Raw genomic sequence first — 26,710 nt, forward strand, 5'->3', positions numbered from 1 at the left:
GGGGAGTGTGAAGGAGCCCTTTGGGTCGGGGTGTGGCGAGTGCAGAGGGAAGAGTCAAGGACCATCAGTATACTATTCTGGACACGATCCAGGTTCTCACGTAGCTGCACTGTTTTATACTTTCCGGATATCTCATGATCATCTTAAAAAGTGCGGTGTTCTATTTTATAAATCAAGCAGGAACAGGACTGGTTTCTTTTTGTTCTCTTAAGGTATCTCTTATCGATAAAAGAAAACATCGCGCGAGCAAGGGGGGGCGAGCCGGGAGGCCAGGCCGGGTCCCCCTCGCGTCTCTCGGGGGGGGGGTCTCCGCTGTCTGTCTCTCTCCCTCCCCTTCTCCTGTGTCGCGATGACTTCAGCCCCTCGACCCCCCCCCCGCCTTGTGGGCGCGCCCATTGGCTGCCAGCCCCTCCTCCTGCTCCTGCTCCTCCTGGCCGCGTGTTGCAGGAAGTGCTGCTGGTCGGGCGCCTGGCGCCGCAGCCTCTCAGCTGATCGGGGAGCGGAAGCGCCTCCCAGCTTGGACGGCGCCGGACTTTGCCTGGGGAAGCGCGCCGCGGAGCAGCAGCAGCAGCCCGGCCGGGCGCCGGACTTGGTTCTGGGACCATCTCGCTGCTTCTGGGCCATGGAAGAGAAGCCGAGCGCGCCTCTTTCCTTCCCGCCGGGTCCCCGGCTCAGCCCCTGACAAAAGCAGCCCTTAGCCGGAGACTCGCGCGCCCGGCACATCGCCCTCTATTCTTCTCCGCGGAAGGCAGGAAAAAGACACACATATATTTTAACGAAGATCCCTCCCCGCCATCGAAAGAGAGGAGGCGAAGGAAGGAAGGGGGAAGTCCTGCGGCGGCTCCCCCTTCCCGGCAGACTGCGATGAGCGCGTCTCGGGGGGCGTCGGCATGGCATCCTTCAAGCCCTTCGGCCAGGCTGGGCCGAGAGAAGACGAGGAGGACGGAGGCGACCTGGACCGATCTCTCCAGCAGATGCTTCGCGCGATAGTGGAGGAGAGGAACCGCGTCAACATCCGCCAGGAGATCAGCGGGCTGGGTGAGTGAGTGGCGGGGGGGGGGGCTTCCCGGGGAGGAAGAGGAGGGCCGACACCCCCGCCAGGGCAGCTCTCTGCCCCGAGGCGCCTCCCTAGCGCTGCTGCTGAAACAGAATAAACGCAGCGCGTAGCTTTGGCTGGCCTTTGCCACCTTTTCAGACTGGAAGAGACAGACCAAGAGGGCCAAAGGCAACCCGGCAGCCACAGAAACCTGGCAGCAGACCCTTCTTCGTGCCATGGAGATAAAGGGAGGAGGGGGAGTTCATATGTTGTGTTTCTCTGGGCGGGCGAGGCTGCTGTCAAAGGCACAGAACCAAGACATCGCGCTCTCTTTCTTGTTATAAAAGTGGCAGCCCAGTTTTTGGCTACTTTATAGATCCATATCTTTTAGGGTGTGAACCAGATGCAAAAGAGGCCTACTTAATTTCTAAGAAGAAGACATGCCAGTACCCAGGTCTGTTTGGAAACAGGCTCCTGTGATCTGCAAATCCTTCCGCCAGATTCCTGATAAGATTGAGCTCTTTGTCGATATTTAGTGGGGAAGGAAATGTACTCTGCACTTGCTCAAGGACGCATTGGTTCCTGTCCCTCCTTCATATGTTTCAAGGGTTAAAATATGCCAGAGGTGGGCCCAGGAGCATATAAACCCCACAAGAGAATACAAGACTCCTTGTACTCCCCCCCAAAAAAAGATTTTTATTTACCTAAACAAGAAAAAGGTAATTTTAGGAGATAGTTTCATGACAAACTGCCCCTCCCCTCATGTTCACTTCAGGGATTCCTGCTAAGTTGATAAGCAGATGCTGAAAGCAGGGTGGGAATTTGTGTCTGCTGGTGATCTGTGAATATAACAGTGGCAAGCATGTCTTATTCTGTTAGCTAACCCACATCACATGCTCTTATGTAGGCAATCTTGAGGTATGAGAAACAGCATGCTAAGCAGTTCTTAGAAACACTCTGCCTGTCAAAATATGGTTACTAGGCCCCAAAATCCACATGTTTGGGGTTTCTGTATATTGCTTCAATGTATAGTTGATGCCTGTTGCTCCCTTAACAATGCCGAAAACCGCAATGGAGCAGTACATGACTATCTTGAGGTTGCTTGTCTAGATTTGACAAAGTTTGTCTTATCTTCCGGTTGTTAAATTGATCAGGAGACTGTTGTAAGTGGCCACTAGTCCAACTGCTTGTGGCAAAAGAGAACTGTCTCCCCACAGAGAGGCCTTTGAAGCGGTAAGAGAGTCTGGGTTCTGTTTTCTCTTCAGTCTGTGTTTGCATCATGAAAGGCTAGCAGAGATATGCCTGTCTGAGCTATTAAACGTTTTTGTTGGGCTATTTACTAGTCTGAGATAGATGGTGGGAGAAGACAGCTAGATAGCAGGAAAGGGATGGAGAGTGTGCATTTCTGGGGGCTCACTGGAAAGCACTGCAGCATCATAGTTTAATTGAAATCCACATGGCTTGGTTCTCCGTCTTTCCCCACCTCTTTTACTTACACACTTGCTCAGATAGCCAGCATAGAGCCTTTTCTTCATTGTCTCTCTTATCTCTGACTCATGGCTGTAATTTATGGTGCATGGATCCTATTGTCAGAACAGGAGCCACAGGAGCATTTTGCATGTGCGGACTCTGCCTAACAGCTGAGATCTCACATCACATGGAAACAGTCCATAGCCATCTGTGAGGGAATTTGATAAAGCAGCATTGATTTTATTGCTCTGGGAGAAAACAAACTGGAAAACAAAACTGAAGCTTTATGCTGAGAGAATAAAGCTGGCTGTGTACTTCTGTATCTAGAAAGCCATGCAAACAAGAGTATCTTTTTCTCTCCCCACATCCCGCTCCCCCCAAAAGAAATTGGACTATGACTGCTTCCTGTGTTGATCCAACACCTGCTGTGTGTTCTGAGGTCTATGTCTGGATAGGATCTGGCCTAATCTCTGTGTAAATAGGTTAAGAGCTTTAAAAGTAATCTGTTTTCTGTTGCTTCTAATATCCTTTGAAGATGTTGGTCAAAACTTCTAACAGGTTTGCCTTGCTTACACTCCTAGGAATACATTCCTGTAGAACAGCTGAGTTATTTTGTCCTCCCTCCCCCCCCATCCTAAAATTTATTTGGGGGCACAGCAGGGTTTCCCTTTCCCAGTGAAAACATCAGTTCTATGGGGCTCTCAGGGTTCACGGAAGGTCAAGATGAGGTCCAACAGCCCCACGTGAAAGAAGTCGACACCCTAGGGCACTTTCTAAAATCCTCCATAGCGTTCAAGGGCTCTGGGGCACAGGCATGTGGGTTCCTCAGTAGAATAGTTGGTGTGGAAAGTGTTCCCTGAAGGTTGAAAGTGTGGAAAAGCAATTTGTGGTGGATGTTTCTGCAATGAACTTTTATTTGAATCAAGTGAGTGACTTTTCTGTAACGTTGCCTTTTGGTTGTACTGCCATTGTAGCTGCTTTATTGCAACAAATTAGGCATTCAGAAATGGCCAGCCCCTAGCCAAGTTTAAGTGACTGGGAGTGGCTGCCGAGACCTCATAACACCGGTCCTGAAAGACCTACATTGGCTCCCAGTACGTTTCCAAGCACAATTCAGTGTTGGTGCTGACCTTTAAAGCCCTAAACAGCCTTGGCCTAGTACACCTGAAGGAGCGTCTCCACCCCCATCATTCTGCCTGGACACTGAGGTCCAGCTCCGAGAAGTGAGGCTAAAGGTAACCAGGCAGAAGGCCTTCTCAGTAGTGGCACCTGCCTTGTGGAATGCTCTCCCATCAGATGTCAAGGAAATAAACCGACTTTTAGAAGACATCTGAAGGCAGCCCTGTTTAGAGAAGTTTTTAATGCTTGATTCTATTTTTAATATTCGGTTGGGAGCCGCCCAGAGTGGCTGGGGTATAAATAAATTATTATTGTTGTTGTTATTAAAGTTGCATTCTGCCCTCTCTGTTTCTCTTTTGTGTGCTGCCACTACCTTGTGTCTGATGTGCCACCGTAGTGTATCGCATCTAGATCAAGGGAAGTAATAGTGCCACTGTATTCTGCTCTGGTCAGACCTCACCTGGAGTACTGTGTCCAGTTCTGGGCACCACAGTTCAAGAAGGACATTGACAAACTGGAACGTGTCCAGAGGAGGGCAACCAAAATGGTCAAAGGCCTGGAAACGATGCCTTATGAGGAACGGCTAAGGGAGCTGGGCATGTTTAGCCTGGAGAAGAGGAGGTTAAGGGGTGATATGATAGCCATGTTCAAATATATAAAAGGATGTCACATAGAGGTGGGAGAAAGGTTGTTTTCTGCTGCTCCAGAGAAGCGGACACGGAGCAATGGATCCAAACTACAAGAAAGAAGATTCCACCTAAACATTAGGAAGAACTTCCTGACAGTCAGAGCTGTTTGACAGTGGAATTTGCTGCCAAGGAGTGTGGTGGAGTCTCCTTCTTTGGAGGTCTTTAAGCAGAGGCTTGACAACCATATGTCAGGAGTGCTCTGATGGTGTTTCCTGCTTGGCAGGGGGTTGGACTCGATGGCCCTTGTGGTCTCTTCCAACTCTATGATTCTATGATTCTATGATTCTATGATTCTATGCCAAGATGTCTTGGACTGACCAGCAGTTCTTACACAGCACCTGAATTCTCTCCCAGTGTTTGATAATGCAGCAGTTCTCTGGTTATTGTCGGACTGAGTCATATGTTGTTGTTGGATGTGTGTGAAATCACAAGCTTATTAGATGGTTTGAGGCTCTTTTGTTTAGCTTTTCTTCCCACCTCCATCTCCATCTGAATCAGACCCTCCCTGCTCTGAGTGGCTTCATGGTGTCTGTCAGGGTCTAAGTGAGCTACCTTTGGGTCTGTGCAAATAGAGGCTAAATATTCTCAATGCTTGTTGTTCATACCAGGCACTTCTTTAGAAAATAGTAACCTCGAGAAAATCTATACAGCCCAATCCATCTCTTTAGAAGCCTATTGTGAAATAACTGCCAAGGAAGGCAATGTGGGTAGCTTGGGATTCTGAATATAATACTGTTCTCTGTCAAAGTGACTTAGGTTATGTATTCATTTTTGCTCTTGCAGTTTTTCCAGTGCAAATATGTATGAACTTGCATGTGACCACATCTGTAAAATGTTTGCAGTCACAAGGTAAAATAATGAAGCTGTATCTAAGTATAGGCCAGTCATCAGTTTTGACCAGTCCCTTTCACTTCAGGAATGTTGCCCTCTATTTACATTTTTTTTCCATGTACTATATATCTATTTTTCTATATTTTCAGTCTTATGTTTTTAATGTAGTACTGTAAATAAATCTAGCCAAGATTTCATTTCCTCTTTATGATAACACATAAAGAGTCATGTTGTATCTCCATTTCCAGCTATTTCAGCAATAAACTGCTTGCTCCTGCCTACTGGAGCTGTTTATTTTAATTACACCAGGAGATCTGATCCTCAGTCTGTGACATCACATATAAGAGGGGTCATTGTAACAGTGAAAAAGTCTGTTAAAATATCAGATGTCCATATAGCATCATCTCACATAAGCAGGGCAATTTGTGTTCTGCTTTTAAAACAGAAAGGGAGAAATCCTGTATAAATTATAGAAATTAAGCATATTTGCATAGGACTAATTACTTTGCCTAATTTGTGGCCAAACTGCATGTTACATTAATCAGAGTTCAAAAACAAACATACATACATACACGGTTACTTTTATTTTTTAGGAAAAGCAGCTGGCGGGCCCTGAAAGTGCCATTAGCAGGGGCCCAATCTAGATTGGGAATATGGTGCTGGTTCAGTGACTCACCAGGCTCCGTTCCCTTCAGAATAAAAGTAGTGTGACCCTATTCTTTTTTGATGGTTATGAAAAGGGTAAAAAACCATGCACCTAAAAATGGGGCTTGCTGTGCATCTTTGTAATTTCCATGGAAAATTATTGGATGACCCTTGAAAATGTGGGATGGCTTCCCTCTTCTATCCAGACACCAAAGAGCAGGGGTTCCTGAGGCAGAGGCAGCAGATACCTTGATCTGCCATCCCTAATAGAAAAACCACGCGGAGCGTCTGCCCTTTCCTCTTCCTTTAATCTGTTTTGCCTGCTGCAAGAGTGGTTGATGTTTTTGGCAAATGTGCCAGGTTTAAACAACAGTGTGAGTCAGTGCCAGTCCAGTACCTATTGCAGTATACATGCCAAGCCCTGTGTTTTGGTACGTATGTCAGAAAAGTCTTGCTGGATCAGACCAGGGATCAACTGGGTGACCCCCCCACTCACGCTGGCCAGCCATGGCTCTTTGTCTCCAGTCTGTTGTTGGGTTGCCCTCCCCCCATGCCCAAGTGTGGATTGGGCCAACTCTGGCTGACAGAATCTGGCAACATCTGGATGGCCTCAGGTTCCCTGTCTCTAGTTTAGAGGGATATTTATTGCTGCCTCTGAACATGCAGCTTTTGTTTCACTATTATTATTAAATGGTCACATGACAACACATTTATGCTATATAAGTTGCACCACTCTTGTGTTACATGGGTCCCAAGAAACATATGACAAGCACATTTCAATTAATATATCTAAGAATCTCAAAGAAGAGAATGAAGTTAAATTATGTAGTTTTTTTCTTTTCATTTGTTGGGGGGGGGAATGTGTTTTTGTAACTAATGTAACACACTAAACCATCATACATTTTAGTGTCCTAAGCTCATCTAATTTTGTTCCTAATGCAAAATTTATTGTCATTTCTCCAAATGAGAAACCAAAACTATCAATACAATAAAGGGCAATTAACCTAGACTCTGTTTTCTTGAGAGATTTTAAAAATGTTCTTAGGGGGGGAAATTAGAGAAATTCTGAGTCATGCTTTGCATATCATGCTTCTGGTTATTTTATTCATGTGTAGAATACCATTTTGAGAAACCTTTGCCAGATACTGAACTTTGGAAATTTAGAATGATATAGAACATGGTAACTATATGTGAAAATGAAAAATGGGACAGTAGATTGACATGTTCATGGAATTCCCCTATTATCTTACAACAAATTACAAATGTGTTTTGGATAATGTTGGATTAAAATCCCAGCAATGGAAATAGTGTACAGTAGAGACACACTCTCTCTCTCTCTCTCTCTCTCTCTCTCTCTCTCTCTCTCTCCCTCAAGGTCTAGGGTGGGGAGGGCATCCTTGTGCTGGCCTTTGAACCCAGCAGGTGTAGCCATCAAGAAGGATGAGAAGGTGTCTCTGCTGACCTGGTGACTAACTTTGATGACTCCTGACTCAGGATGGCAAGGGTGGAAAAGAAGCAGCAGCAAAGCAGCATGCTACTGTGCATTAGAGTTTGAGGTGCAGTTTCCATGCACTCACCCGCCTGGAAATATTGCTTCTGAAGGCCCAGGGAAAGGGCCTGGTCTTAGAGAGTTCTCTAGCATGCATCAGAACACAGTGACCTCTTAAGAAAGCACCCTTGTGCCTCTCCAAATGGCAATACAGGATGGGGTTTTACAAGAGACAGTGAAGAATAGAGACTGTCTTTGGAAAAGAGAGCGAGAATACGTTGTTTTTCCTTGGTGAGTGGCTGTCAAGCCCAAGTCAGCTTTAAGGCTAATAAAGCTCAAAGAGGGAGAGGAGGAGAAGCCCAGAAGTTCTCCATCAGCAGTTGGCACCTGGGCAGCAGGCTGAGCAGGTGTGCAAGTCTCCCTGGGCACAGTCTTCACCACTATTTGCGGATGGAGTGCCCTTCTGTTTGAATTGTTGCAATCCTTTCTTTCTGTCTGTCTATCTATATATAAGCATGTGTAAATGTGTGCCCTCTTTTTTCCTCTTGGCCATCTAAAATTGGCCACCCACCTATTTCTTTGTCATCTGTGTCACACATAGCATAGTAATCTGTGATTATCTCCATTAGATACTTCTCCAGTAGAAATGGTAATACATAATTCATGCTTTGCATAATTCATGCCAGATTTGTAAAGGATTTATCCTTTTGCGTGAGACACTGTTACTTAACCTTAACTTCATCAAGAAAGTTGTGGGCTGTTTTTTGTGTGTGAGTTTGTGCAGAACACTCTGGGTGGGCGGCTTGCTTTCACTCAGAACACATTTTCCTTGCTAGGGCTGAGCCCTAGGATAAGTTGAGGTGGTGTCTGTCAGTATTGACTGGTCATAGTAGCCAGAATTCATGCCTGTGGGCCAATGGGGAGGATTTCCAAGGGTTGTAGTTGGTAAACAGGCTTGAACCTTGCAAGGTTCAGTTGCAGAAAAATCAGAAGCACTGGCTCTTTAAGGAATAACAGCTCTTTAAGGTATAACAATCTATCTGAGTAATAATGTTTTGTGTCTGGAATTGACATATACTTCCTTGTTTGCCACATCATCCTTCCACATGAGGTTGGGTCCTTGTGAGTGGCAGCTTATTTTGGGCACACATACAACCTCAGTCCTGCCTACTTCAGATAATTGTTTTCCTTAGAAAGGCCTCCCTCCCTCAGTGAGGGTCAATCCTTTCTTTCCTTCTCAACAAGTGGGCCCTTCAACAAAATGTTGCAGTATCGATGACATGTAGGGCTGTTTTGAGCCCTAGGCAAGGTTAACAACTTGCACCTGCAACCCCCCCCCCGCATTGCTAAATTCAGTTTTCAAAAACAGATGTATTGTAGAAAAAAATGAAAACTACAAAACTTGAAATTGCTAAATTTATTTTAAATTGCAAGAATATATAATACAACAACCTTTACTTATCTTTCTGAAATGCAAAAGAAGACCCATATCTCACTTTCCATTCCTTTTCCTTTGCAAATTTCCCAACCAATTATTTCAAGTCGAGCCCTGATGCTTGGGCATGTTGAATGGATATAGCTGCCAAGCCAACAACTAGTTTCTTCTGCAACATTGTTGAGCATATGTAAGTTTTTATAAGTTTGAGCTTTGAGAAATTGCGTTCGCCACTTGCCACTGACATGGGAAGAAGTGTGAGAACGATCCTTAGAGCAACAGAAACATTAGGCACATTATCCAGGAGTTTTTATTGTAGTATGAAGAGAAGTTCTCCTCGTAGCTGCATAGACTTTGGAAGTCTTTGAACTATTGTTATAAGTTCACAGCACAGATCTTCAGCATCAATATTTTTGCAGTAGTGGTTTTTCCAAATTCTCACAGGCATTAAGTACATCTTCAGTAGATTTTTTGTTGTTGATACTGTATATATCATACAGGTAGCCAAATAGGGAATTATAATGTTGTAACTTTTGGAATCTCTCTTCAACATAACCACTAATCTGCTCTATGGACTATCTATTTCAATTATACGTAAACAACAATTCTAATGTATGAATTACTTCAAAACAGATAAAAGTAAAAGATTATCAGAAATTTATACGATAAAAAAATAAAACTAATCTGTATAAAACACCCTTTCCCTCAATGGAGAGTACTGCTCCTCTCTTGAGTTCTGTACGCTCAGCAGCTGCCTAGTTGGCTCTGCTGAGCCTGTGGCAAAAGGATGTACCGTATTTTTTGCTCTATAAGACTCACTTTTTCCCTCCTAAAAAGTAAGGGGAAATGTGTGTGCGTCTTATGGAGCGAATGCAGCTATCCCAGAAGCCAGAACAGCAAGAGGGATTGCTGCTTTCGCTGTGCAGCGATCCCTCTTGCTGTTCTGGCTTCTGAGATTCAGAATATTTTTTTCTTGTTTTCCTCCTCCAAAAACTAGGTGCGTCTTGTGGTCTGGTGCGTCTTATAGAGCGAAAAATATGGTAGATAACACAAAAGTTAGCTCCAAAGGCAGGAATCCCTAATTCCAAGTGTTTGTCATCTGGAATATTTTAATAGTTCAATAGTTCAGTTTGCAGCCGAGCCAATGGATTTGGCTGAGGGGGTGGTGAGAGGAGGCAAACTAAGTCACCCTACTTCTGGTGTGCATTTAACAGTGGATTTTGAGCATAGCCCCCCTGCCACTTGCAAGAGAGGTATTGCAGGCTTGTTGTGCATTATTTTCTCAGACCGACCTGCAATCTGAGGATAAAAACAATGGATAGCTGTAGCCCATCTCTCAACCTGTGATGGGGTCCAGTATCTCTGGACAACACTGGAAGCTTCTTTTTTGGAGCCTGACCAGTGTATGAGCTACACAGCAGGGCTTTCATAAGACACTCTTTCCTAACCTGCAGTTTGGGGGATAATGGACTGTATTTGCTGTGAAAATTTGCATTGGCACTTACCGTATTTTTTGCTCTATAAGACTCACTTTTTCCCTCCTAAAAAGTAAGGGGAAATGTGTGTGTGTCTTATGGAGCGAATGCAGGCTGCACAGCTATCCCAGAAGCCAGAACAGCAAGAGGGATTGCTGCTTTCACTGCGCAGCGATCCCTTTTGCTGTTCTGGCTTCTGAGATTCAGAATGTTTTTTTTCTTGTTTTCCTCCTCCAAAAACTAGGTGCGTCTTGTGGTCTGGTGCGTCTTATAGAACGAAAAATACGGTACATTTTTAAACTTCTCCTGCTAAAGAAGAACTGAATTAGAGTAGGAGCTCTTGTCTTTGCTGCTGCCTTTTGGGCTTTTTGTTGTTGCCCAATTGTGCCTTTATTAAAATACAGGATTTCTTGAATCATTTTCTGTTCCAGCGGACATATAAAAATTGTTTTACACTGTGAATCAGGAAGTGACCTTTCCTGACATTGGTGCTTTCTTCATAATGTGTCTCTGCCCCCCTATTTCATTTGGCACCCCCCCCCCATCTGAGCCACTGAACATTCTGTACTTTTAAGTTACTTATGGGGCAGTTCCACCCCCCAGGTTTTTTTCTGCAGTTTGTGGTATTCTGCACACTTCCTGCTCACCCCTTTGCTGATGCCTCTCTCATGTATGAATGGTGTCCTTTGAGTTACGTAAGTGTGAGCCTGGTATACTCTTGGTATATGGAATTGATATGGGAGCTCTTCAATGTAGTCTGTTCCTATGTCAAACTTGTAATGGCTGAATCCAGAAAACACGTGGGACAAATGGATGGTGATATTTAAATCTCTTTTATTACTGTAATGAGGAATAAAAAAATAAAATGTTAAAGCTGGCAGCTCTTTCTATCAATGTGTAGCTACAGTTTTGTAAGCAAAAGCTACCTTGCAGACAACATCCACAGTCAGACTTTGGTAACATGCACATTTATGTAAATGTAATAGGCTTTAATTGATGAAAAAGCAGGTCACTAAAATTCTCTATTTGATTGTTGGACCTATTAATTTGTGTGTCAAATATATTTTTGATAACCGTTGCAAAACAACACTACTGTTAGCGAGAATGTATAAGACATGTAACAAGTGTTGGAAATGTAAAGAAGGCTCTTTTTACCATATGTGGTGGGAATGTAAGAAAGTGAAAGGCTTCTGGGAAAGGATATATAATGACTTGAAGAAGATTCTAAAATATACATTTATAAAGAAACCAGAGGTCTTTCTGTTAGGAATATTAGAAAAGGAGATAAAGGAGATAAAGGACTGCAAATTCTTCCAATATGCAGTGACAGCGGCAAGAGTGTTACTGGCCCAGAAATGGAAAGAACAGGAAATACCGATGGTGGAAGAATGGAGAATGAAGCTGTTAGACTATGCTGAGTTGGATAAGTTGACTGGGAAGATTAGATATTTAAGAGACCAAAAGTTCATTGAGGACTGGGGGAAATTTGTGGAATATCTGGAAAGTATAAGTGAGAGACAGATAACGCTAGAGGGATTTAAAGAAGCACTGTGAAAAATTGAGAAGTATTGTTTAAAGGGAATAGAAAAGAAAGACATAAATAATGACAATATAAACCTAAGGAATGTGTAACTTAAATAATGACTATGGATGATTTATGGAAAAGCTGAAGGAAGTCCAGAAAAGAAATAATTTGTGAAAAACTGGATGTGAAATTAGTATGTGTTTTTGTTGTAAACTAATAAAAATTATTTCAAAAAAGAAAAGAAAAACAACACTACTGTTGCATTTACTGAAACAGTGTTTGGATTTCTGAAGCTGTACAAAGGGGAGGGAGGGGTGATCTAGGTTAATTGGTGGCTGGGAGCCTGGGAAGAGGATTGTCTTGTCTGCTTTGTTTCTTAGTCTTGCTTGCAGCTTGCTGAAAAAGAAAAAGGAATGTGAGCAGGAAGTTAATAAAGGTTTCTGCTTGCTTGTCAATTCCCCTGGTGGCAGAATTGTGGCATAAAGGCATCCCAGAGTTCTGACAGGAGGACATGATTTTAACTCACTCCCCTTGCTCAGCAGAGTGGATGATGTCACCACAGGTCTTGGCTGCACATTGAGGGGTTGCCCTTAACATGCGCATCCTGCTGTTGCTCAGAGCTCTAACTGGCTGTACCTTAGTATCGGTTCTTTCTCTGTTGTATTTTTCCTCGATAGCATCAGCCAGTAATGTCAGGCTCTGCATTCTTGTCTTTGATTTAAAGCGCAGCTTAGAAATGTGCACAATTAGTCTCTCTCTCTCTCTCTCTCTCTCTGTCTCTCTCTCTCTCTCTCTCTCTCTCATATCCTCTGGCACCTATAGAAAAGGACCCTTCCAACCATAAGATTTGAGTGATATCCAGTGTTAGTCATGCAGTATGACTTAGTTGGATATCACACCCCTTGCTTTCAGTATGATAAGCCTTTAGGACACTACCTTCAGATCCCCACCCCCTACATAATCTGCACTTAGAGGAAGCAAACCCTGAACGCTGAGCTTAACAACAACAACATACCTCTTTAAATTCCTTATGGATGAATATTCGGCTGCCATTCACTTGGAAGTGTAGCTCTTATTTTTCAGATTGGTGTGCGTGTGTTTAATTACTGTCAGTTGTATACAGGAAGTCACAGAGGGTGAGCAATCTGTTCTTAGTATTTAACTCCCATTTTATTAGTAAGGAGAACTTGTGGTTTGCTTCTTCTGCTTGTGTTAATTCCCCTTAAGGAAAACAAGAGCTAAAATTTGGGGTGAACTATTCAGAAGGCCAACACATCCCAGTGAGACGTAACCCTATAGCTCTTCATATGTTGCTTTCAGAGTTTACAATTGTTTAAATAGCGAACAGGCTTTTTTTTAAAAAAATGAAACTACCTGACACAGCCAGACCTTTGATCTGCCCCATTGCCTGTGGTAGTCCAAAGTCTCAGTCAGAGCCTGCCCCCCCCCCGCTCTTCCATAATATCCTTTAACTAAGGATGCCAGGGGGTCTAAGCATGCGCTCTGATTCTGTTTTGTTGTGCTGCCGTCAATGCAGGCATTCATGACGGTGCCACTTTTTGTGTGGGGACTCAGATCTCTTCCTGGCAGTAGAATGTGTTTTCTCTTCTATTAATGCAAGATGCCAGAGGTCCAAAGAAAAGCCCACATATAACTTTGGCTGCAGTTCAGTACTTTTTAAAAAATGCAGTCAGTTCTGTGGTAGAACTCCCTGGGCTGCATTTGGAGGAACTCCAGAATTTAAATGATCATTATTTAGATCTCACTTCTATTATTAGTGATGGGAAAGTGCTGAGTGGGGCTTCCAGGGATCCCTTGTTTCAGAATTAGTAAGCCTCCATTGGGCTGCTGCCAAACCCCAGCAGGCAGGTCCGCTTTAGAGGAATTGATTTAAGGAGACTGCAGAGCATTTGCAAATCCAGTTGAAGGGCATGACAGCTTTGGGTGCTCAACAGCTCTGAAAATCAATAACGGAGCCAGCAACTGAAATGTGCAAGATCGGTCATAAACATGTTCTTCTAGATGCTTTGTAAGAATATGTTTCAACACAGTAGCAGTATTCAGATGGAATATGAAACCATGGGTTACTACTGCTAAGAACTACGCTAGCAGTCCCTGGGCTCCCCTGCTCCCCATTCACCAGTTGTCCTCCAGCAATAGCCGTGAAGGTGGGATGGAAAGCACCTGCTTCCGTTACGATGTGCTGTGGTTTAGTGTGGCACCTGAACTCTGAATTGTGGCTAATCTAAACTATGGTTTGTAGAAATGAGCCACCTTCATTAACTGCAGTTGGAAGTTGGTTTGCTTTCACTACCCATACTTAAGATTAACCACTTTTGTGGTGTCTTAAGGTTCTGTGAAGCACAGATTCATAGAGCTGGTAAACACTGGTGTGAGTTTTCCAGAAAAAAATCATTGACCTAAACTGACCACCTTGATATATCCTATAAAAGTGCAGTTTATAAATATTTCCAGTGCATTTTTTTCTGGGGATACTCAAGGATATGCAGGACTGGCACCTCCCCCCCCCCGAAGAAAAGCACTGAGTATTTCAGTAAATAAACACATACAGTACATAAATAATAAAGTTGGTGAAGTGAACCATGTTAATTTTATGTGCTGTGTAAATATCTTGAAATGTTTTCCCAATAGTGAAAAGTTTTTGAACTGTAATGCTTAATTGGGGGCTGAATCAGTAAAATACGCTTCATGTAGCTTAAATGTCACAAAATATTGAATCCAATTCAAAGCTTTGCCTGGATTTTTTTTTGCTGAAATACTTTTATGCTCTTGAAAATTTCAAACAGTGTAAGCAATGTCTTAAATGTCTTAAGATATTGAAGGTATTTAACACACTAATTTTATATTTCCTCAATATTTATGCTTTTGCACCTATTATATATACAGCCAAAATGCATCTTAAAAACTTGACTGGTATGCCCAATCTGCGGGCAAGAGGGTATCTGGGTCACTCTGTTCTTTTCTGTTGCCACTTACCTTTTGCAACAGGGTTCTGCTGGCCTTTGAGCAATGATGGTCTAGTGCCACCATCCTTGCCTCTTTAAACTAACAAGTATTCCCAAGGCACTTGCCCTGTCAGGGCATGGCATGGCAGAGACAATAATGGCTTTCATGATTTGACAGAGAAAAGTGATCTAGAGTGGCTGCAATTTTGTCAAGGTGATTGCTTCAGCTCTGTATGTATTCATAACTCTCTATTCTGCAATGCTTTGTCTACCAGCTAGCTTTTAGATGCTTTCATCTTCCTAAACCCTGTTTGCTGGTCTGCTTCTGAGGCACCATCAGAGATGGTTCCCCTTTCAATGCGCATGCAGTTTATTGAAACAGGAAGTGTGTATTAAAGCGCATTGCCAAGAAAAGTCTAAAATTAATTTTCCCGATTAGAAACTAGACATTTTCTCGATCAGAACAACAGAAACTCAACCATCTTGGTATGACATATCCTATTTTTGTGCAAAAGTGTCACTGACAGTGACCACTATGGCGGGGTGTGTCTGTGTGTGTGTGTTCTGCTCTGCCACACTATTGCCAGAGGGGACCATTGCCAATGGAATCCAAGCAGGAGCCCTAACATGTTCTCTGCATCTGACAAAAAATAACTTGGCGTTTTGAAAACATGGTGTTTAGAAGGCAAAACAGCAGCCCCTTTTGCTCAGGAGTTCCCAGTCTAGATTTTAGATTGGGAAGGGCATAAGTCAAGGAAGGAGAGAAGTGGCAGTTGTACATACAGCTAATCCATTTTTTGTTGTTTTGGAATAAGCTTCTGTGTGATCAAGAAGTATCTGGGCAATGAGTTACTATGACTTTATTCAATTGTATTACCGTATTTTTCGCACTATAGGACGCACCGGTCCATAGGACGCACCTAGATTTGGGGGGGGGGGGGAATAAAGGGGAAAAATTTTATTTCCCCCCCCCAGGCGCGGGGCTGGGGCGGGGGAAGCCCGAGCTTCCCCCTCCCCCAGAATGGGACCCAGAGCCATGCCGAAGCTGCGCGCAGCTTTGGCATCGCTCTGGGAGCTTGCGGGGCTGGGGGAGGAGGAAGCCCTCCGCCAGCCTCCAAACCATGTCGGGAGACAGCGGGATGTCTCTTTGATGTGCTTTCTAACTGCTAGGTTGGCAGGAGCAGGGACCGAGCAACGGCAGCTCACCCCGTCACGGGGATTCGAACCCCCGACCTTCTGATCAGCATGTCCTAGGCTCTGTGGTTTAACCCACAGCGCCACCCGCATCCCAATGTCATCTAACTATTAGATTTTAGCAATTCGTTTTGACAGTTGAGCCTCTTGATAATCTAGTGAGATTTGTGTAAAGTGCTCATTTGTGAATGGAGCAGATGCCGGAAGGCATTGAAATGATGGGGATTTTCACACACACACACACACACACACACACACACACACACCCCGGCCCTGGGAGTCCTCATAAGGAAGCTGTGCCTGGAGGAAGAACTGTGAGGGAAGAGACTTCATCAGGCGAGGCCTCCTTCCTCCTGCCTTGCTCCACCCTCCAGTCTCTGCTTCTCAATTTGTATTGTATTATTTTATGCAGTGTGGCTTGCCATTGTTTTATTGATTGTAGTTTAGAAATTATTTAGAGTGAGTTTCTGTTTTAATTTTTATATGCTGATATTTAATATTATATATTAAAATAATATTAAATATTATTTTATACTATTCTAATGATTGTTGAATGTTATTTTATTTTATGTAGGTTGCTTATTTTAAAGTTATGTTTTATTATCACATTTTTGTATTGCATTAGATTGTTATAAGGTGTACATTTTTTGTTTCTTCAGCTTCTATTCTTGGGTATTGTAAGATAGAAAGACTGTATACAAATTAAAAGTGATGATGATGATGAGCAGGCAGTGGCAATTAAAGGGAACTGGAAACAGTTTGAAGAAGGTACAGAGTTCTAATCACTGCACCTCAAAACAGACAGTGTAGACCTATGACTATGATTCTATGACACAGAGGGTTTTCTCCTTCAGAATACTGGAATTCATGGTCATCTGATTAACCAGCTTGGCAGGAATTTCAGGACAGACAAAAGGAATAGCCTCAGATTATGAACTTCTATGCCGCAAACAGCAGTTCTCAACCTGTGGGTCCCCAGATGTTGTTGGACTACAACTCCCATCATTCCTGAGCTCTGGCCTTGCTAGCTAGGGGTGATGGGAGTTGTAGTTCAGCATCATCTGGGGACCCACAGGTTGAGAAAGACTGCTTAAGAAGATGACTAGGTTTGATGGCTTTAAAGGGAAATTCATTAGACAAGTCTGTCATTGACTATTAGCTGTGTTTGATGGTGGCTGTATGCAGCTTCCAGGGATGATATGCCACTCCATTTCACTTGCCAGAGGGAAGAGCAACAGGCCCCCTTCTGCCCTTCCCAGAGGCATTTGGTGGGTCACTGTGGAAAAGGGGGATTCTGAGCTAGAGGGAGCTTTGGTCCAGCCCAGCAGGTCTCTTTTTATATTTTTATATTCTTATCATTTTTAGTGTATGTATTTAAATGGCTATCATGCCCCATCTGGCAAACAGCTGTCTAAAACAAAAAGATGTGAGATATAACTGGAGAAAAATAGTTCTGGAGGGTTGACGTGACCTCTGCTGGAAGTGTGTAGAATTTTAGATTATGGAAGAAGGGATTACTGCCACCTTCCCCACTTTCAGTTCTGGCCTAGTTTTCCCTTGTTGTATTGCCTCAGGCCAAGGTAGTGTAGGATGGGTTTTAAAGTCATTTTTGTAAAATAATTATGATCAAACTAGATATTGTCTGTTCTAACTGGAATGACAATCTTTCTCCCCACCCCCCACCCCAGTCATCCAAAATACAGCTTGTAGATCCAGTGGTTCCCCCCCTGCTTTCTCTCTCTCTCTCTCTCTCTCTTTCTTTCTTTCTTTCTTTCTTTCTTATGTTTACATCCAAACCCTACATGAATATATTAAAAGCCAAAACCACAATATAAAACCTAAAACAAAACAAACAATACCTTATATTTTTATCATGGATACAGTCCAAATGGCAGCAGGAACAGATTAAGTGCATAGACCTCCCGCCTCCTGCCCAAAGGTCTGGCTAGTCAGATGATGATATTGGGGGGAAACACTAGCTTCAGCTAGTGAGACAAATCAGAACTGGCCATGATAATTCTCGCGCCAGATCCATTCACATTGGATTACTGTGGATTCTCTATAGGTGTGCTAAGAGGGAGAAGCAGTTTCTAGTGAATGGAAATTATTTCCCCATCCTTGAACAAGACACTCTCCTCTTCCTCATCAGCCAAGGGACGGTTGGGAGTGTACTCCCTTGCGAAGAAGAAATCGGAGCCCACTATATGCCTCCAACAGTTCCTGTGAAGGCCTGGCCTGGCCTGGCCTGCGCTGCCACACACCTGATGTCATATATGATGTTGTGTATGAAGTCAGGTGTATGGCAGGTGGGTGTGACTTCACCCAACAACCTCTTGGGCCAAGGTTTGATCAAGAACCAGAGGTTCCTTGCCCTTGCAGTCGCCTTTTAAAGATGCTTTGGAAATTGCTGCTGTTGCAAAATGTCTCTGAGTGGAGCTGGAGATCAAAGAATATTCAGTAGTTCATCCGATGCTAGCTCAAACTGGTTGGCGGTCCTTTTCCAGGCTCAGTTTAAAGTGCTTTCAAAGTTATGCTAACCTTTTAAAATCCCTGAATGATCCACAGCTAGGACAACTCCTGAGTCCTCTTTCCACACATGAAGCTGACTGATTTCTAAGCTTAGTTTCAGAGGCCCTGCTGTTTGGCACCCTCAGGGAGACCACAGGCAGCTGCAGAGCCTTTGGGCAGTGGCCCCATCATTCTGCAGTTCCTTTCCCGAGAAGATGTGTTGGACTCCTGCTCTTCTTGTTTTGAGCTGAGCTTTAAAAACTCTCCCAATTAAAGCAGGCTTTTAATCTATAGCCATTTTGTGTTAGTCTGCTGCTGCTTTTTATTGCTTTTTCCTTTGTAATTGCATGTACTAAATTTAGTGATTATTTTAACATTATTTGGGTCTTGTAAGATGCTGTGGATATAATTGTTTATAGAAAAGTGGGATACGAATTGTATAAATAAAATAGGCAAGGGCAATGATTTTCCTTCTTCGTTCATCAGATGGTTTCTAAGCTGTTTTTAAAGCTCCCTGCAATGCAGAATCTGCCTTAGGCGTCCCTTTAAATGATTCTCTTTGTATCTCAGCATTTTAATTTTATAACCAAAGATTTTGAGCAAACCTGTAATTAAGAGTACAAAGGCTTCTGGTTGAGAAAGAGATTCAACATGCTGGATGCCCTTTAATTGGAAATATTCTTAATTGCTTTGAGAGGGAAAGCAAGGAAATAAGAGGTTTTCTGGTGTACTAAGCTAAGCAAGATTTAGCTGAGCAACTTCTCTGAACCAGGAATCAAGGTTAAGCTCTCTCTCTGCTCACTAACCACAGGCTATTGCCAAGATCAGCTTATGGTTAGTGAGAAGAGAGAGCTTGACCCAGAGCCCTAGATATGGTGGAGGAGGGGCTAGCCAGGATTTTTGCCCCAGGTGAAGCCTCCAGAGGCGCATCATTGAGGGTCCCAGCCTGTGTGTGCGCGCGCAAATGCACTTGGGTGTGCCAAACTGGGTCTTTCACCCATGGGAAATAAAGCCTAGTTTTGCCCCCGGCTTAAGCACATTGGACAACATCACTGAACCAAGCCTTGGCTTCGCTCAGTGCATTGCAGCAGTGAAAGGTACCAGGGAGGGGCAATGTGTCTGGGAGCTCACACAGTCTCATCAGGCCAAGTTTTTTTTAAAATAATTTTTATTCAAAATTATAACAAAACATATTTTCCAAAAACATATCCTTATTTTCCCCCCATTTTTCCTCCCCCCATAAAACCCATCCCCCCACCCCACCCCCCGACTTCCCTCAGTTCCAGTCTTTGGTTTCTCCAATAATGCTATTTTCTGCATGTTACAGAGTTGTATAGATCCTCCAACTGTTTAGCTTATTATTATCAGTAAAAAAATTGTGAATGTTTATTCAAAACCTGCCAAGGAGTCCAGTTCGCTTTGTTGCATCTTCAAATACTTTGTGAAAGGTTCCCATTCATCCTTAAACTCACAGTTATCCTTATTTCGTAGTTTATGTGTCAGTTTTGCCAGTTCTGCATAGTCCATCAATTTTTTTTGCCATGATTCTTTAGTCGGAGTTTCTTCAGTCTTCCATCCTTGTGCTACCAGAACTCTCACGGCCGTTGTCGCATACATGAAGATGTTTTTCAACTTTTTTGGAAGGTCTTTCCCTACAATCCCCAACAAAAATGCCTCGGGTTTTTAAACAAATGTAAAATGGAACATTTTCTTCAATTCATTGTATATCATTTCCCAAATTTTTTTAATTACTTTACAATCCCACCACATATGATAAAATGTTCCCTCCTTTTCCTTACACTTCCAACATCTATTTGAACTAGTTTTGTACATTTTCCCTAACTGCACTGGTGTTGTGTACCATCTGTACATCATCTTCATGTACATCATCTTCATGTAATTCAATAGGGAACAATCTGTAAATTTTAAGTCAGTTTTCCATAATTTAACCCAATCTTCCATCATAATGTTGTGACCTACATCTTGTGCCCATTTAATCATAACTGATCATTAGGCCAAGTTTTGGCTTAGTGCGCCTTGCAGACCAGACCAGTACAGTATTTTAGATTACATTGGGAACAAATAAATAGTTCAACTTTACTTTATCTTGCTTATGGAGCAGGTTCAATGGATTGTGGACATTTTAAGGTTGGCATTTTAAAGAGTGTTGTATAGCATTTAATTGGTGGGTAAAATTAAACTGTTTCCAGGAAGCATGTAGAAAGTAAAAGAAAGATGCCTAGATGAGTGACTTCCTATCTTTCCCCTTTTTCTTTCACCACTTACCTTAGATGGGAGGTTGAAAGGGGGAAAGTTGTAAATGTATTTGGGGTGAGAGCAGCTCCTGAAACTTACTCCCCCCCCATGGGTGCCAACTTGAAAAAAATATGGGGGGCAGGTAAGCCCCAACCTGCATAATCACTCTCAAGATGTAGTGCATACACACCATCTGAATGGTAATGTCCCTCAACTTTGAGGGACCCAGCCCCCTCAAATATTTTATTGGGGAGCTAAAGAGACCTTGGCCCCTAAGAGTTGGCTCCTATTCACGCCCTCCCCTTAAATCTGTGGATTATAAATGAACCTTTATCTGCTGAAGAATCTCTGCATGTTGCAAAGGATTCTGGGCAGTGCTCTAGGTTGCAGGCAGCTCATGCTGGGCTTCATTGCAGCAGTGTATAAACAGAGCGCAAACATGGCTGTCGCTCCTGTGCTGCACTGCAGAAGCAGATCGGTGGTAGTGGTTTACCTGTTGCTGCAGCACTACGGACCTTCAGATAAAGCAACCTCGGCTAATACTGCGAAGGCTTTCTCAGTCAGAGAACCACAAGTTGAGACACAGTTCTATAGACATGAAGTGGACACCAACTGCAATGGCCAAAAGCAAGTTTGAAGGTGTACAACGAGGCTGGGGCAGCCGATATTGTTGTGCAACAGCTCCCATTGTTGGTCACCATTGGTCATGGTGGTGGAAGCTGATGGGAGTTGCAGTCCTCCAACCACTAGAGGGCAACAGGTGTCCCTCCTGCTGTAGAATTAGCACAGCAGACATGGCTTAGACCAGATTCCCCAAAGCTAAGATGTCTAAAGCTAATGTATTACCATGGCGTTTTGCATATGGTTGCCTCCTATGCCTGACGAAAGAGTCTGCACCTCTATTTCAGGAGAGCTTGTGCTGCTTAAAATGCTGACTAGGTTTCTTGGCCCGTTCTTGAAATGTGAATTCTGTGCTGAGGATTTCTTGCACATCTCTCACTATGCCCTAAGGCTGCCCTAGATTTTCTTATTTGAAGCCTTGTCAGTTAGTATCTTTAGACACTAAGGGAGATGCTGGAGGGGAGTTGCCTCAGCGTCTCTCTTCACAGAGGACAAAGGGAAAGGAGGGTTCTGGGAGCCAGGTGCCTGTGGTCTATACTGGAGGGTGGGCAGACTTGGGCAGGAGCAGGCCTGGGTTCAAATATCTGCTCAGCCGAGAAGGAGACTTGAGTGATGCTTGTTCTCTCTCTCCCTCCCCCCCCCCAACCCAGTTGGGGAGAGGGTTCACCCTATATGCACAGCCCATAATTCCTTGGAGAAAGGGCAGGATACAGTTGTGATTACTTGTAACCTGATCTACCTGCCTATCATGTTAGAAATCTGAACCACTTGCAGTTCCCATCACTCCCTTTGAAAAAGGAGGTGCAGCTGGAAAACATGCACAAAGGGGAAAGGGGACTGAAGCACATTCTCTCTTGAAGAAAGAGTAGAATATCTAGGGCTTTTTAGTTTAGGAAAAAAGGAGCACAGGAGGACAAGACAGAGGCATATAAAATGATGTGTGGTGTGGAGCAAGTAGATAGAAGTTTCTCTCCCTCTCTCAGAAAACCAGGGTGATCCAGTGAAATTGGCTGGCAAGAAATAAATTTCATTGCAGCTGCATGTTTGGTATATAAAGTGTATATATATTTTGTATATATATACAAATGTGTTATCTTTGACAGTAAAGGGTTAACTCTCTGCCGTGTGCATTCCTTGTCTGGGGTGCACCCTTGACACTCAGGGTATGGTCAGGGCCAGGCAGGTCCAACTGCAAGTAGCCTGAGATCTACCATCCAATATCAAAAACTGGCAGTGATCTACCACTCTCTCCCATTGTCATTCTTCAACTTCAACTTATTATATTTGGCTGAGCTTATGATAAAAATAATAACAAATGATTGTCGCTTCCATAAAACCTGTAAAGTTCATCATAAATCAATATATTTTTAAAAAATAAATACTTTGTATACTTGTAATAACATAAGGAAATAGCATTGAGGACAGGGTCCTACACAATCAGAACATGATGCACGGATTGTTGTTCACAAAAGCTCATGCCATAAAAATGTGTTAAGTCTTTAAAGTACCCCAGGACTCTTGCTGTTTTTCAAATGAGTCAGGGACGCATGTCAACCACAGCGGCTTCCTCCATAGTTCGAAACAGAAACTGGGTAAACTCAACTGCAGAGTTGACAGCCTTCGAGCACCACCTTAAGAACTGGATGAAACCTGTAGAAGCCCTTTCCCCTGGATCCAACCTACCCCTTCCTTTCGAGTTAACCTAACCGAGAGAGAGAGAAGCCCTGTGTGCTGGCTCCTCAGAGAAAGGGCTGTTTGGGGAGAGAGATCAATCGACAGAAATTGACAAGAAGCAATCACATGATCTACAAGTCGATCCCGATCGACCTGTTGGACAGTGCTGGTCTAGGCAATGCAGGGGTGGGTTGGCCTGTGTAGCATGAACCATTAACGTTTTCTGCCCTCCGTGTGTGTTTCCATAGGGGCGTTTAAAAACACAAGAGCTAATGTTGTCGCTTCTAACCCATGGTATGTTGCCAGGTTTTTACTTCCTGTAAATAAATGCTACAATTACAACAACAACGGGGTCATTGCTAACTTTGTGGAGCAAACACAGGGATATTGGTCTAAGGTTACCAGATTTTTTTCAATGAATCCGGGGACACTTTTCAACTTCAGTAGGAATGATAGGATTTTGTCAGGGGACTGATTTTTAAATCCGGGGACTGTCCCCGGGAAAGGAGGACGTCTGGCAACCTTATATTGGTCTGTGCAGCAGAGCAAGCTACCTATTTGTAGTAAGTACCTGTCTGTAGCATGGAGCTGTCCCCAGTCAAGATTCTGAGAGAGGTTATTGCTTGTTCCTAAACTTAGTCCTTTCCAAGAACATACATATAGTGTATGAGTTCGCATGTCTGTGCATATAGACACAATAGCAGATCTAGGTATGTGTGTGTGTGTATGATAAATGTATACATGGCTTTGGTTTTAATTCTTTGTTTGGCATTTTGCTGTTATTATTCCTGCTGAGCATGTATCTCAGCAAGGCACTCAGAGAAGCATAGATAACTTCAGCCCATGTGTAGCGGTCAGAAATTTAGAGTTGGATTCCTCCTCTGCAGCAGTTGGATCCACAGTCTTTGACTCCATTGTCCCACTTTTCTGCCTGGCAGCTTCTTCGTTGTATGAGTAACGAGTTTGGCGTGAGGTGTAGGAGTGTGTTTGCCAGTGACTCATACACTGCAGACGGGCAGAAATGGGGTTGGCATGTGAAGCAGTGAAGAAATAGAGCAGGTCAGTCCATTTAAAGGGCATTGGGATCTGGCAGCCGAGTGAAAACATGCGGTGTGGGAGCCTCTTCCGAATTGAAAGACAGCCACAGGCCTATTTGTGTTCTTAAGGGCTGCTGTTTAATGAGACAATGAGGCATTTCTTGAATTACTGTTCTCCTACGAATGCACGTGTGCATTTTAAACTCACATTTACAAATTTGTCTCAGATTTATTTAATGTGTTACTTTGAGCAGCATCTTTGGGCTGGGTAGAATATCCTGGTTTGATTTTCAGGCTAGAAATGGTTCTCTCTCTGACCTGGGGGAGAGGGAGGGAGGAGGCTAAAGCAACTCTTCCCCATAACATTTAATTATGAGAATATTCAACTTTCCCCCAAAAGGTTTGCTGCTGTTTTCCTGGTGTTGCTTCATTGACACTCCCACTTCTTCTTGCTGGTTTTCTTTCTTTCTGGATCACTAACAGATACACTTGGCCAACTGGGGATCATGTAGCAAATGGTGTCTACATAGCCAATGATGATGTTACTGTGGCAAAGGAAATTTGGAGAAAAAGAGACAATGTGGAATCATAGAGCCATAGAATTGTAGTCTTGGAAGGGACCCCGATGGTCATTTAGTCCAGCCCCCTGCACTGCAGGAATCTCAAGATGACAGGTGGCCATCCAGCCTCTGCTTGAAAACCTCCAGTGGAGAGTCCACAACCTTCTGAGGCAGCCTGGTCCACTGCTAAACATTAGTGGGGTAATGCGACTGGTTTGTGATATTTCCCAAGATTAGTGAGTTCTTTCAGCTCCTCCTGTGTGTCAATAAGAGGATCAAGAATAAACTCGGTAATAGTGGATTGCTTCATCTAATATTTTCATTATAATCTTTTATGCTTTTTTCCTGTAAATGCTAAAGGGTTTAGCAATTTGAGGTTTATAAGTTCATTCCAAACCCTTGAGCCTACAAACACTTTTGATGTGTGCAAGAAATCTGGGGCTGGGTAAGGATAATACCAGAGTGCTGCATGCATACAGCTTCTGGTAAGCGTGGGCTTCACCTAGTGCTGTGCCAAGGTTTTCTCGCTGGAGTTCTCAACCCCCCCCCAAAAAAAACCCATTTGTTTGTGAGTAACTAACTGTTTGGGAGGGAAGGAAAGTCAGGTGGGAGGGAAACAGAATGGAATGGCTAAAACACTGAACAGGCTAGACCAGGGCTAGGCAACCTAAGGCCCAGGGGCTGGATGCGGCCCAGTCGCCTTCTCAATCTCGCCCGCAGACAGTCCGGGAATCAGTGTGTTTTTACATGAGTAGAATGTGTCCTTTTATTTAAAATGCATCTCTGGGTTATTTGTGGGGCATAGGAATTCGTTCATTCCCCCCCCCCCCATATAGTCCAGTCCACCACGTGGTCTGAGGGACAGTGGACCGGCCTATGGCTGAAAAAGTTTGCTGACCCCTGGGCTAGGCCCTCTGGTCTCAGCGTCTCCAGGGGAAGGAAGAAGTTCTCAATGCAGGTAGCTAAAATGGAGAGAACAAGCTATTTTTACCTCACAAGAATATTTGCTATTGACACGCTCCACCCTCAAGGTGCTGTGTGGTTTGTGTGTCCCAATCACACCCTGCCAGGCTCCGTCTTCTAACTAGGTATCCTCCTCTAGCTTCCAAGCTCCTCCTCCTAAATCTTAGAACTGTTTTACAGTGCCCGACTCATTCCTTTTCAAGCACCATTGAAGTAAATGGGGAAGAAGGAAGTCTGAAGCCCTGTCACTTTGAAAGGAAACCTCATGGAATGAACTTGCAGTGGGATACTTGCAAGTAAGCGTGCCTAGGGCTGGCATGCACCTTTCCCATATAAACAGTTGCTGGACTGATACAGCTCTTACCTGTGGTTTCTAGAACCTATCAGCACGTGACTGGCCAGCTAAACCAGGTGAGCCTTGGTAGATTTCCCCTGCGTGCAAAGACAGGCTCCAGCGGATTTAGTGGACATGACCAGTAATGAGTCCAGTGGTCAAGAAGGCAGTTACTGAACATGCTGTAGAGCGCAGTGAGGGGCTGGTGGGGCTCATCTACCTGAGAAGGTAGCCCATCTAGGAGAAGGAAAACTTTGGTCCTAAACCTCCAGTGCCTTGAGGGATATCTTTGGGAGAAGAAAAGGCTAAGGAGTAAACCCTACACAAATTCAGAGTGTAGTACCTAAGATGGTTGGATGGTGTCTTGTACAGCTTCCTCCGGCAGCTCCTGCAGCCAAGCTGGTGCCTAGCATATTGCTCTGCTATCCTTTGGACCACATCATTGAGGCCGAGAGGGGGATATTGGTGTCTGGGCAGCCCAGGACCCCCAGACACATGGCCCAGGCTTGTGCACCATGGATGTTGCTAATGTAGCAGTTTGATCTCACCCTTAGAGGCCCACTCCATTGTCTCTTGAGGCAGACAGATGCCAACAACATGAAGGGCTTGGTACATGGTGCCCATGTGCATAGTCTCGCAGATTCTGTACAATGGATGTTCATAGCGTAGAGCAGGCAGGGAAGAGAATTCCACAATTTGTAAATGTTCAGGGGAATATGTGTGTTCAGATTGGTGTGAGAAAATGAATACCGCAATTACACAAGAGTATCTCTGTTTTCAAGTGTGAAATTTTGGAGGATTTTATATGAGATGAGTGGCGTTTAACTGCCTTGCCTAACCTACATATCTGTTGGTCTGCTCTCTTACGCTACAGTTCACTTAA

General features: G+C 43.8%; 1 protein-coding gene across 5 annotated transcripts in view; it reads left to right on the forward strand.

The window, feature by feature from the left end:
- Positions 1-801: 801 nt before the first annotated feature.
- The window catches only part of KIAA0930 (KIAA0930 ortholog), a 60,085-nt gene continuing 34,176 nt past the window's right edge, over positions 802-26,710 (forward strand). For all 5 annotated transcript variants that reach the window (XR_008330365.1, XM_053387609.1, XM_053387613.1 and 2 more), the window contains exon 1: positions 802-1,038. Coding sequence is in view for 4 of the 5 variants with exons in the window: in XM_053387609.1 (XP_053243584.1) it covers positions 891-1,038 (148 nt within the window). In the remaining variant the exon portion in view is untranslated. The remainder of the gene's footprint in view (positions 1,039-26,710) is intronic.

This window comes from Podarcis raffonei, chromosome 5 (assembly GCF_027172205.1).
Source record: "Podarcis raffonei isolate rPodRaf1 chromosome 5, rPodRaf1.pri, whole genome shotgun sequence".
Classification (NCBI taxonomy): domain Eukaryota; kingdom Metazoa; phylum Chordata; class Lepidosauria; order Squamata; family Lacertidae; genus Podarcis; species Podarcis raffonei.